The sequence below is a fragment of the Hemibagrus wyckioides genome, linkage group LG04, assembly GCF_019097595.1.
Source record: "Hemibagrus wyckioides isolate EC202008001 linkage group LG04, SWU_Hwy_1.0, whole genome shotgun sequence".
Taxonomy (NCBI): Eukaryota; Metazoa; Chordata; class Actinopteri; order Siluriformes; family Bagridae; genus Hemibagrus; species Hemibagrus wyckioides.
Window position 1 is genome coordinate 25,022,189 of NC_080713.1, and position 13,631 is coordinate 25,035,819.

At 40.4% G+C, this 13,631-nt stretch overlaps 1 protein-coding gene across 7 annotated transcripts in view; it reads left to right on the forward strand.

Moving 5' to 3' along the window:
* The window catches only part of kirrel3b (kirre like nephrin family adhesion molecule 3b), a 211,833-nt gene that overhangs the window by 160,253 nt on the left and 37,949 nt on the right, over positions 1–13,631 (forward strand). For all 7 annotated transcript variants that reach the window (XM_058388201.1, XM_058388205.1, XM_058388203.1 and 4 more), the window contains exon 5: positions 5,896–6,046. In XM_058388201.1, coding sequence (XP_058244184.1) covers positions 5,896–6,046 — 151 coding nt within the window. The remainder of the gene's footprint in view (positions 1–5,895; positions 6,047–13,631) is intronic.

The following is a 13,631-nucleotide window of genomic DNA, read 5'->3' on the forward strand; positions in this document are numbered from 1 at the left end:
AATAGCCAGAAATGACTAACAATCGGGTTTTGTCCCAAACTGACTATAGATTTTAGTGAATCATCACTGAGATTAGTTTATTTTGGCTACTGTTTGACCTTGTCTTGGTGTCTGCCTGCAAAGTTCATGTGTAAGGTAGCAGTATAAGTGCAATGGTGAAAACTGTCCTTCTGCCTAAAGATGTCTGTCTGATTTCCTCTCACAGTGAATGTCAGGTTTTGATCAAGTCATTGGGCACTTGCATGCCCTAACCTAATCAGTTTAATTGATTTAAATACAGAGTCTTAAAATATTCATGATGCTTCTGAGCTGTCACATCATCCTCAAAAAAAGCTATTGCTCTTACACACTCTGTCCAAACGAGAGCAGACAAAATGTTTAAATGACCTAATTAAAAGCTTGTATGAAATGATGTTCATCAGAAGAAGAGAACTGACTGAATCAGTCAGCAAAGATTCAACTGGGGAAAGTCTCTGGTTTGTAGAAAATATATATTGTTGAAAATTCACAGACTGTCACACAGTGAATACCTGTGTATGCTTTGTATCCAGTCCAGTCCAACCAGTCACAGCTCTCCAAGACCTGTACATTGCCTACAGCAAATGATCCCAATAGCATGATATTTCCTGCCATTCAGCACCCCAGTTCTGACCCAGAAAAAAATTCAGGTAGAGATCTGTGCCCTCCAGCCTCTAATCACCACCTCCTCGCCATTTCCATATAAATGAGCAATGCAAGCCCGCCCTTTAGGGCCTCCCTCTCATCCTATTATTGGCTTTTTTTCTGGATGGGAGATAAATGGCATCGATCTGGCTGGGACGAAGAAGTGGCAGTTTACCCATCATGCAGCTGCATGCGGTCGTTAGCGGTGGTGTCGCTAATCAGATGGCTTCCTGTGCCTGGCAGCAGTGCTGGTATAGAGAGACCTTCTGCGTGGTGACGGATGGAAGCCGTCCAAACTCCTAATATCTCTCTTCATAACATTAAAATGCAATGCACTCAATTAAGATGTGAATGCTTAGTCTGAGTAATGGAGGCTAATATGGAGGATAATAGAGCTGTGTCTGTCTGTAGACTTGTGGGAATGTCTTTGAGCCCTTAGCTCTGTCTCTAATAATAATAATAATTTTAGAAACCCTGTCAGCATAAATCCTGGTAGCTAACTGGCTATCAAATTCTGTGACATTATAGCACATGTATGTGCATTTAACATCCTTAAATATGTAATGTTCAAAGCAGATCTTCACAGAATACAGTCAATTCCTAAAAGGGGGTGGGGGGTGGGGGTGGGGCGGGGGTATAGCAGCAAATGAACATATGTAATAAATAAATAAATAAATAAATAAATAAATAAATAAATAAATAAATAAATAAATAAAATCTCTAATCAAATCCTAATCGAGATTTGTTAAAGTTTCAGGTCTATTGAACATTGCTGCATAAGACTGAAAGCTGTACTTTTCATTCATGGGATTTTAAAAAAGAATGATGTCATATCCTGTAGAGGTTTCCTGATCGAGGAGATTTAAATCCAGAAACTATTGACTCTCTAAAATGCAACATAATTAGGATAAATGATGTGAATGAGATCTATACTGAGCGTGTGTGTGTGTGTTAGGGATTAGATTTCTGACACTTGTGCTTTAAAAAGCCTTTCCATGAATGTTCAGTGATCCCTCATGCTTCTCTCTCACTTTTCCCTCACACTCAGCATAGCCGAAGGGATTGGGTATGAGCGCTAATTGAAGTACAGGAGATCAGCAAATAAGCTGCAATAAGTCTGGTGCTTGTAGTTCGTTCCTGAACACAGGAGAGTAGTTTCACATTAGCAAAGAGATGTTTTCGAGATTAGAGGCTTTATTGTGAGCAGCACGCCAAATGAGCTTTGTAGTACAAAAACTCAGTGTCTATCAAACACAGCAAACATCAGTGGCTAACTGCATTGGCTAATGCTAATCTCGAAAGTATACCTAGCTTTATAGCTATTAGAGGAGGCATTATCAGTCATATGATACCTATAGGAGCTGTAAACTCTCCTGGAACATATTATAGGAGATATAATCACTCTTGAATTATCAGGTACTATGTTGCAGGCTATAATAGGTAAGACCAGTTTATTGGTTTTGTAGTAAGATCAGATGATCGATGTCCAAATATAACTCTTCCCTGATTATAGGCCAGCTTTTTTGAGGGCATGATTTTTAATTTTTTTTTTTTAGTTTCTCTACCTCAGGGTAATTTCATTTTGTGTCCTTTTCTGTTCTCATACCCACCCACATGCCATCAAAGCCCTTTCTTTTTACCTGCCTCTCAAATTTCATTAATTCTCCCACCCTTTATTTCCACAAAACCACTAATATAATTAGAGGCAAGGCTTTCATCATAACCTTCACCATGAGACCGTCTTCGGAAGGGAAAACTGTTGCCAGGCTAATGAACTTTATTAGCACTCCGAATGAATTTTTCATGACACAGAGGTCAAGCAGAGAATTTTGGAAGGTTTGATTGTAAGAAGGACAGTATAAGTGCAGCTATATTTAGCACATCTGACCTCTTCTATTAAAGCTAGAAACGTCAGTCCATTCCTTTCTATTGTCAAGCTTATTAGCCTCCCTCCCTGGCATTCCGCCACTGAATTAAAATTGGGAGATGGGAAAAGTAAAGAGGCATTTAATTAACTGTGCTGTAAAATGGTGAAAATTAATCAGAACCTGAGGTGCAGGGATTAAATTAGCTAATCAGAGAATAGCTCCTGACCCCAGGATTGAGACAGAACCACGACTTTCTAAAGAATAAAGAAAAATAAAGTCATTACAACTTAGTGCTTTAATAGGTGGTAATATACTGCAGGACCTCAAACCACCAAGTTCATCTGTGTTTTGCAATATCAAAGATTTCTTAGATTGACAGCAGAATGTAAACCAAAGAAAAATCATTAACTCACCAGACAGCCCTTTGACATCTAATCACCACTCCATTTTTTCCATCTTTTAGATATCAGTTTTAATTTTAGCCACGTATGCATATGGAAAGTCTGGCTCATTCAGTCTGTTAATTAACTTTAAAAAGGAAACCAAAGAAATCTGTATGCTCACAAATCTGAAATACAGCACTAAAAGAAGATAAAATGTCGGCTGAGTCTTGACCTTTATCATCTAGAGAATGGGCATAGAATAAAACTGGAAGTCAATGCTCTTTACGTTCTTAATTATATTGTAACAAACCAGCTTCTCTTGACAGGTGTAAAGTGGATTAGGACTTCTCCTTTTTCTTGCTCATCATTCCACTTTACCCCCTGCTGCTTTCACAGAAAAAAAAGAAAAGCTCTGTTATTCTCCTGACAAGCTTCTGGGCTGTTATATGAGAAATGATTAGTTTGTAATTGGGAGCTATTCTCGGCCAAGCAAAGGCTAAGCATTGAGACCCGTTCCATTTCTGTGTCCACGCGATGTTAATAGCTTCAGACAGGCCATGGGCCATGAGAGAAGCAGCACCAACTGTGTCATGGAGCATATTTTATCAGCACGTCTATTCACTGACAGCATGCAGCTCACTGCAGGGGCTCAGAGTGCCGTGAGGCTCAGCAGAGGCTTTACCGTCTCCATCTGACTCACATCGCTCAGCTACTGGAAGTGGCAAACACGATTTAGGCTAAGCAGGAGCGGCTCTAGGCCAGACTAAGTATAGTCCAAGAATAAATTATGTAGTCAGTGGAGGTTCTCTGTTCTTTCTTCTGCTTTAGTTCAGGATTAAATTTAACTGGGAGACTGATGTTATGTTGGTGGTTGTGTCTATTTCCAACATCTAAGGATATATTAATTTGGATAAAATATGGGCACATTTGAGGGTAGAGGTAATTTTACTGGATTTTTTTAAAGGTATAACACGAACCCCATTCACAGCTCATTGATTCATTCGTTTTCAGCAGCATTTTAATACCAGGTCACAATTTTTAAGCCAGGATCACAATGGATCTATAGTCCCAAAACATGGTATCATGGGTATGGGAATACACCCTAGATAAGAAACCAGCCATATACATTACAGCACAGTGAAATTCTTTCTTCACATATCCCATCCTTGGTTGGGGTCAGAGCATAGGGTGAGCCATGATACAGCATCCCTGGAGCAGAGAGGGTTAAGGGCCTTGCTCAAGGGCCCAACAGTGGCAACTTGGCGGTGCTGGGGCTTGAACCCCCAATCTTCTGGTCAACGACCCAGAGCCTTAACCACTTGAGCCAGGGACCCTGAATATTACCCACTCAGACACCAAGAAAACATTTGCAACTCCACACAGACAGAAACCCAAGCTCAGGATTGAACCGAAGAATCTGGCGCTGTGAGGCAGTAATGTTATCCATTATGTCAAACTAACCAATTCTACTTTTGCAACTATTCAGGCTAAATGAGTTGTGTGAATTTTCATAGAGCACAGTGGGTAAGCATCACAGCTCCAGGGTGGCAGGTTCAATCCTGAGCTCAGGTTGCTGTGTGGAGCTCTTCTCATCTCTGATTGGGTTTCCTCCCACCTTCCAAAAACATGCCAGTAGGTGGATTGGTGACTCTAAGTAACACCCCTAGGTTTGAATGAGTGTGTGCATGGTGCATGGACAAATCATGTTCTCAGGATAGGTCATGTTCTAGCTTGACCATATATCCTGTCTATGACCATGGTAAGTGCTTACTGAAGATGAATAAATGAATGAATTGCCTTGAATATGTGCAAGATAGACCATGTTATATAATGCTGCACAATCTGAGAGAACCTTAGGGTTTTCTGTCTTGCTGAACAATTTTTGGTTGAACTATTTTGCACTTTGTTCAGAGGAGGGAGGCAAAAGTGCTTTATTTTATCCTTTGACACTTCCATCCACACCCCAATTCCCTCTGAGTGGGCTGGCAAACAGCGGCTTTCATTCTGATCTTTATTATTTCTTTCTTTTAATCAAAAAGCAGCTATGAAACAGCGAGGCAGTAATTGCTACTATTAGCAAGCTCACTGTCAATAGTCTGAACATGCTAATTATTAGCATGTAACTATTGCTCTGGTCCATTATTTCAGGACTTTTCTTCTACAGTGCGAGATGAGGGAGGAGGTTTCTCGCTTTTTAGAAAGTGTGAGCTACAGATTGGCTCTTAAAGCAACTCCCACACAAGTCGAGGCTTTTGGCAGGAATTGACGACAAGAGCTAAGATGTATAGCACAGGCCAGTGAGCTTTTAATAGGAAGAGTTTTTTTAGGAATAGAAAAGTAAAGGGAATCTTTCCAGTGCAGTGGGTATTGCGATGCATGCAGGGCTGTCTGGAGGATGTCGTCTCTCAGCAGTTTGCCCAAAGCTTTATGGCACTGCCAATTTGTTCCGCTAGGCGAATCTTCTTTGCCCAGTCTGCTCACAGTGTCTTTTTCTTTCTGTTTATGTCGCTAACCTTCCTTTCTTTTGAAGCCATCTCTTTCCAGTGGAGCAAGTAGATTCTGTAGAGTCCTTCCAGATGGTACTAAACAATGCGGTGAGTGCGGCCGAGCTTGGTGTACCAGCAGAGTAAAACAAGATTGATTTCCTTTGTGGTGCATGACAAGCCATGCTCTGTACACCAACCTCCAAAAAAAAAGGCCTCCGAACACACTGTCTTGTCTTATTTATGTTACAAATCAATCTGCCCCTGTTATGGAGAGACCACAAACAGGGAGTGCAGTGGGGGGTCTCTGTTGTTTGCAGAGCATCTAGTAGTTGAAATGTTCTACTCCAAACCCAGGAATCGAGACTGTCTTTGACTGATGGTGTTTGTGTGTTCCTTGACCCTTTGCATGCTCAGTTGACAGCCTTGCTTCGCCATGCCTTTTCTTTCATTTACCTTGCCCCACTGCTCATGTTCCTTTTGCTTTGCTCTTTGTAGACACTTCTTCGAGATGGCAGGAAGGAGAGTACAGTCAGCACTCTGTACATTTCACCGTCCAACATCGAGTCGGGACAGACAATCATCTGCCGTGCATCGAACAAAGCTGTCCCTAATGGAAAAGAGAGCAGCGTCACTATTGACATCCAGCGTGAGTACACACTTGCATTCTCTTTCTCTCTTTCTTTCTCTCTCTCTTTCTTCAGATATCTGTCCCAGTTCTTTCTGCTTTCTGTGGCTCGAGAGCCCAGCCAATAGAGATTATGTTTCTCTAATTGGACACATAGCACACAGAGGCAGGGTGCATCTATATACACAGGAGACACCTGCTACAACCTGATACAGAAAACCTTCTTCCTTTTTTACCTCTTTCTTTATTCCTGACTTTCTCTTCTCATCTATTTCCGTACCAAGAAATCTCACATTCTTCTAATTTATACCTCTTTCAACTCCTAACACACATAGGCAAGGTAACTCGAACAGGAAAGTACTGCGTGTGCTGCAATGCTAATGAACTGCACATGATTTTAAACTGGATGGCAGCATTTGCTTTGCATCCCTGCATCGTTAAGATTTATTGTCTGAAACTATCAGTCGATGACTTTCGCATCATCAGTAGGCAAACCTGTTGTTTTTTTTGTTTTTTTTCTTCGATATATATAACGAATGGAACATTGGCTCATTCTGACTTTGTTCAAATTTCACTCCTATCTTTTATTCTCATTTTATCTCTGTCAACCCCTCCTCCTTCCAGATTTCCACTTGTGCCAGGCAGAAGGCACCCAGCATGCACAAACCTAGTACAATTGTCAGAGTTTTTATATATTTTTTATTTTTTTTCAAGCACTATTTCTCAGAATTATCAGAGCGAACAAAGGCATCACCATATTTCATCAATCCCACCCTTCTTCAGCACTATTAGCTATGACTAATAAAGCAGAAAATGCTATTTAGAGATCCATTACTGTTGACGGCTCCATTCTCTCTCTCAGTTTTTTTTTTTTTTCTTGCACATTCCATAAGAAGGACTCCAAAAGAACGTGTCAGTGTTTAGCAGTCATTGGTTTCGCGCAGAGCTTTTTGTTATGCAGTTTGATGAGTAGCGTTTGACTGAAGTTGGCAAAATGGCCGTCTGTCAGAAAAAAAAGAGGGGTTGTGATGAAGATTTTTTTTTTTAATATTATTATTATCAAATCAGGGTAGATGTTAATAATAGCCTTTCTTCACATTCAAACAACACACAATGACAGACAAATACACCAGCTACAATCTGTTCTGATCCCAGTTATAAACATTTACTGTTTCTTCTCTCTTTCTCTGCCTCACCTCCCTTCATCATCACGCTTTATGGATATATTGAGACGCCACAGCACTTTGCTGCTGTCCACCTCCCACTCCCACTTCACCATCCCTCTTTTAATTAAGCCACGCGAGAAATCAAACGTAGTGTAATTGAACTTTGATTCATCCACAGCGGGCCTCCAGTTTGCTAAGACTTGCCGCTTTCTAATTTCATTCAATTCCTGTCTGCTCTCCAAGCAGGAGAGGAGAATGGGAGCGAGAGAGACAGTGGAGGAATAAAACGTATTCAGATGCACAGCACAGACCGAAGCTTGTTGAAAGATTTTCAAAGCTGTTAAAACGAGTGTCCCTAGGAGAGAGGAAGGTGAGCATGAAAGGGCACACATGCAAAGAGGATAATGAGGCTTTCAGCATTACACGCAGTCACTTACCCACTCAGCTTTATACATGACCAAATAACTGGTGGTCTAAGTGGGCTTGCGTACAATTCAAAGCATCAAGGAATGTGAAGGAATGTGATATGTTGCTGACTTTCTGCTATTATGCACAAACAGGTGTTTGATGAATATGAATGGGGAATGGTTTATAGGAAAGCAAGCACCACTAAAGAAACATCCTTCAAGCCACAAGGGGGTGCTGGGGGTTTGGCGGTTTGGATCATATCATAAAGTCAGTGCATTGTGAAAATAGATATAGGGAGAGAAAAACTTCTGAAGGGCAGGACACATGTGTTCAAACCCATACATGCACACAATGGCAGATTATTTCCAAGTAAAATGAAGCAGACAAGAAATGACCCCATTGCATATGTAAGCAAAAGATACAGTATAAAAGCCAGATGAAGGACATCCTTTCTTCCAGACTGTGGATGAATACATTTCAAACTAAGTCATGTCTAATGTTTAATCTACTGTTTTCGAAGAGGAAGCACATTTATTATTCATTCCTTATTCAAGACCTAAATAAGATGCTACTGAAGCATCACAACAACTCAACTGTGAAATTCTGAAAGTTTATAATGTAGACATGTGTTATTGCTTGCTCAGTTTGTCATATTTCCTGTTTAGGTCAAGAAGCAGATTTGTAATGATGTAGATCATTGGGCACAGCTGCAGTTTTTGCCCATGATATTACCTCAGATGTTAGATATAGGAAAGATTGATGGATAATGCCAAGTAAATGATGGTTATTCTTTTCAGGAGAAAGAACAAAGTTAAGCAAGGCCTCATAAATGTAGACAGATACAGAGCAGGAGACAGAAGGTAGCCAAAGACTTTGTCCTAGTTTGCAGCCCCAGGAATATTCAGTGTTAGGCATAAGCATGGTGCATTATTTCAACCTAACGGCAGCCTTTTATACTCAACTAGAACCTTGCCAGATGGTGATAGTGATCTCTTGTCGCTCGTTTACATTTATGATTGGAAAACAGAAAATGTCAAACACTTTATTCATATAGAGAGAAACAAGCAGAGAGGGTGACATTTCAGGACTCAGGCTTCTTGAGCACTGTCTCACGTCCTTTCCAATGACCGGTTCTTGATTTACACTAATTGACCTCTTTGGTCAGTGTGAAGTAATTGGCGGCAAAAGTAATTAAAAGCATTTTTGGATTTCACTCCGGCTGGAATAATTCACACTCCGTTCTCTCTGAGACAAATCTCTGCCCAGCTGATAGAGAACAGTACAAACATTACTCACCGACTCACTTTACAGCTTGGCTTGTCAAATCCAATGCATTTTATGGCCTTATTTGCTCTCATTACCATTGAATCCTTGATAATTAGATGCACCCCTGCATGTCTACTTACCATAAGCCCTCATCACAGATTCTGACCCAGGGTTAATCAAATAAGCATCTAAATATGAAATTTACTAGGGAGAGCAAATGATGCATTGAATTGTAAAAGGTTACATCCCTCCCTCTTGTAGATTGATATGTGTGTATGAGTATTTATTTTATGTATGAGTAAATAAGTAACTCCTATGTAATTGCATCATTAATAATTGAAAACACAGATGCACCAGAAAAGAAATGGAGAAACATTTGCATTTTGTCACAAGAGTGATTTTATTTGACATGATGGAATTTAGCAATTTTTAGGAACGTGATCATGTCAGTCAAGACCTGTCATACATCAATATGTCATACAGCACCCCAGAGCAGCACACCTTAATGAATGTAACTAAGCCTAAAGTTGGAACATCAGTTACTAGCCATTTTTCTAGCTTGTTGTTTGAGACTGGTGATTTTGGATACATGAAGAATATCATGTGTACGTGGGACTGGTTTGATGACCATGATGGAATACAGGTACACTTGCATGACTGGCTTGCGAAATCAACATGCATGTGAAACACAACTTAATTGTGCACTCGGTTGATAGAACAGTGGGCTAAATCTGAGCGGAACCTAGGTAGTATTGCTCCCTCACAGCTCCAAGGTCTTTGGTTTGATCCTGGGCTTGGGTTACTACTTGTGTGACATTTCATATTTATGGGTGGGTTTCCAGGTTGGTTGGTGGATAACCTCTTCATAACTATCCTTATGTGTAAATGGGTCTGTCCATATGTGTATCCATGGCAACACATTTTTGATTACTGTCCCATCCAGGGTGTGTTTTGATCAAGCACTAAGCTCTGAATCCACCACGACCATCTCCAGGATAAAGCAGTTGCTAATAAATGAATGACGAAAAACTCAAGACCCTGATGACATCCTGATGACATCCTTACCCAGCGTTAAAAAGAAAATTTCATGTACAGTTGTTTTGCTTGTGGAGTCGTATTGATGTTTCATAGTGGTGGTCTTCTAGAATAAAGAAACCCCATGCTGTTGCTCTTATTCTATTTTTTAGACAAGAAGGAATCTAGCATTATATGCTGCAGCCTCTATCAGATCTTCACTGGTTTACCCCTGCGCAGCCCTCCTGGGGAACAGCTGGCCACTGTGACCCAGTAAGAAGGGAGATTGAGCTTTAAGAGAAAGGATGAAGCCGTTCAAGCCGACTCATCCTCCCTGCAAGAAGTTGGCCGATTGTTCCAATATGCCATCTGCTCTCTGCTTTGAACTTCCGATCAAAAAGCTGTCAGCGCACCACTGTCGTCATCTTCTCATTTCTTATTTATTTATTTTTTCCCCTCTCTTGCTGCTCTTCTGCTCCCCTGTTGTTGTCGAATCTGTCATGATGGTGGCTGTGTTTCAGACCCCTCTGTGCACTCTCCAGATGAAGGCAAGAAATTAGCACCGCTGCATATTGATGGCCTGTCACTCACATGAGGCTTAAACTAGAGAGCAAACTCATGCATTTATACATCAAAGTGACAAACCGCTTTTATTAAGCCACTGTCCGTCAACGGAGTCTGAGTCGAGGGACCTCTATACGCCAAACTGCCTATAGAGTCTCTCACATGGTGTCTACATGGGCCTTGTAACCCGGTTACCCTTCTCTGTATCTCTCAGTTCCGCGTGTCAGAGGAGATCAAGAGGTCACTTGTCATGATGTTTAAGAACACGAGCCAGCATTTTGTCAAAAGTGATGTCTTCTAGAAAGCATTGAGATGTTCACCCTGTCTCATGAGAAGACAGGAAGAAGGACAGGCTCTGGTGAAGCTTCTTTTTTTGACCTGATCTCAAAGTTGCAAAGCTAAAAATGAAATGTTCAACGAATGGTCGTTTGTCACCACCAACCCCTGTTACTTGACATTGCTGACAATTTCCTTTTCGGCTTAGACATCAAAAATTATTAAAGGTGAAGCCTATGCACCAACTTGGCTGCTTCTCTGGTTGATGTGCAGCTATATCTGCTCAATTTGGCCAATTAGGCAATACTAACGTTACACAGGTAGCCGTATGGTGACCATGCGGCCTGCTGTGTGATCAGCTTGGCTGCCTGGTAGAGCAGGATGTCTCATGGGTTTAGAAATTTGCATTCCATCTTGCACTGGCAGGGAAGGACCTGGCACAGGTGTCTGTGTATCTGTGTGTGTGTGTGTGTGTGAGTGTGTGTGTGTGTGTGGTGAGCCATAGTCCCTGCACAGACAGTGGCAGAAGAGGTTCAGGATGCCACCTGGAACACATTCCAACTGGGACTATACAGCAGCTGAGCTCCCCCTGTCCAGCTGTGTACCTTCAGGGTACATAAACTACAAGAACACACTCATACACAAAAACGCTCAGCTGGGACTCAACAGTTTGGGCCTAGTGTGTTTCCATTCTTCATGCCAGTCTCTGTGTCTGTTTCTCTCCACCACTGTTCGAGACCATGCCTAATAGAGATTATATTGCTGTAATTGGACTCACAGCACATGGAGACAGGAATACATCCAAATACACACAATGCATTGGCATAAACCTGATCCAAGATACTTTTAGATTTATTTATTTATTTTTTTGCCTTTGCCTTTTTGTAATCCTTTTTTTTTTTTTGTAAAACTTCTTCCCTGTCTCCTTTTATTCCTCCATCATGGTCATGTGACCCTGAAATTGTGAAGTGATACCACTTGACACATGCACTCTGTTCACAAGTGTCTGTAACTGCATAACAATCCTTTCCTTTTTTTGGATTTGAATTCTTCTTTCTTTTTTGGATTCTTTCTCTTTTCTGGTCCAGTGGTCTCTGAGAAACATGACTCCCACTCACACAGAATGTAACATTTGGGCGCTTGACTCTTGAACAGATATGAAGAACATGGGAAAAGAAATGAGGTGGAAATTGCTTTTTGAACTGGAAATCTCTTGGCTGAATAAGAGTGAACTGCGCTCAGGCTCCAGTGCCAAATCCTCAGATATTTTCACCATTGGTAGCAAGGAACAAAATCATAAAAAGGATGTATTACATGGGTATCTGGACTCGAGAAAACCTAAAAGAACAGCATATTTATGACTCTTTTTTTTTACACTCTTAGGAAAACAGTTTCAGGTTTCATCTAATCATAAAGTTTCCATCTGTAATGACAAAGGCTGTGTTCACAATATGCCAATAGTCAGCATCCTTTTAACAAACTTAGTACAGTTTGTCTTTATATTATACAGTTGTAGAAAAATAATGACTTATAATCCTACCATCTGGTTTCACCTAGAAGAGAATGAGTTCCTTTTTGAGTTTGTTTCCTTTGTTTGTTTTTTTCCCTCACCACTGCCATGCCCGGCTTGCTCATTAGGGATATAAATATACAGTACATCCAGATTTCTGTGAAGCTACAATGTCTATAATGTATATTATTATTATTGTAGCAATGTCTTTTATTGAGACTGGAGTGCTATTCAAATCAAATTCTACTGAGTCTAGTTCTTTGAAATTGTTCCAGTGGCAAAGGTTTCATATCGATCCGATCAGTGTAGGGTTTTTTTATGTTGTCAAAACTTTTCTTAGTATACAAATGTTTGTAATATCTAGAGGTTAATTTCAGACAATTGCCAAGTACATAACTGGAACTTTCTGATGATATATAAAAGTAATATACTTAGAGTACTTATTGTGTATACTTATTATCTTTTAAGTGTTATTTTTGGATTTGGTCTTTGATCCATCTTAAACACCCAGAATAGCTAAGCAGAGATTGTGTGAAGAAATGAAAGAAAATGAGAAACGGTGCATGAGAACCAAAGTCAACATTTACTTAATGAGTATAACTGATGAGCTTGTTATTTTTAAGCCTAGTTTTATATCACGATGATTGTAGTGTTTGCTCCTTCCTTTAATACTCGACACATTAGGAGGAAATCAGACTATAATTAATCCTAATATGTGTAGCTACACATTAAATATTCATTATGTGCTTACTGTCCTGTTACCATTTCTAAAGCCTGAATTTCATTTCACCCAGCTAGTCCAGAGAATAAACAACTATGTGAGATGCATTTGTATTCCAGAGTCATTTCAGTAATAGTCGCGGTGATGTTTCATATAAACAACCAGCTTTTACTAAGTGAGCGCTATATTACAGCTTATGTAACCACCGTTTATGCTGGTGAGGGTTGCCAGCGCAGTATAAACTCCTGTTCTGAGATGTATTCAGGACAGCAGGCGAACCTTTTTCATATTCCGCCATGACATTTTAGCATTTTTGATTTGCACACAGGCTGATTGTTAAGGACTACGCATGCCTTCTGTTTGGCTCGCCGGATTGTGCGAGTTGCTGTTATCTGTCGCCCCGAGTACATTTGGAAACAATGTGCGACATAGAAAATTGCATGTTTATTCATTACAATTTCATTACATCCATCTCAATCATTTAGGAACTCTGAAGTATTAAGGCTGATTGTCATGAACAGGATCCTAGTCGTCGTAATCATGTTAACAAGACTCTAGACAAAAATAGCAGATTTAACACTATGGGTTCCGCTCACATTTACCGGCTGCCGGCGTATAAATTTGCACTTGATACAGCGTATCCTATTTTGGCGCAATGCTCTGAAGTATCTTGATATTTTA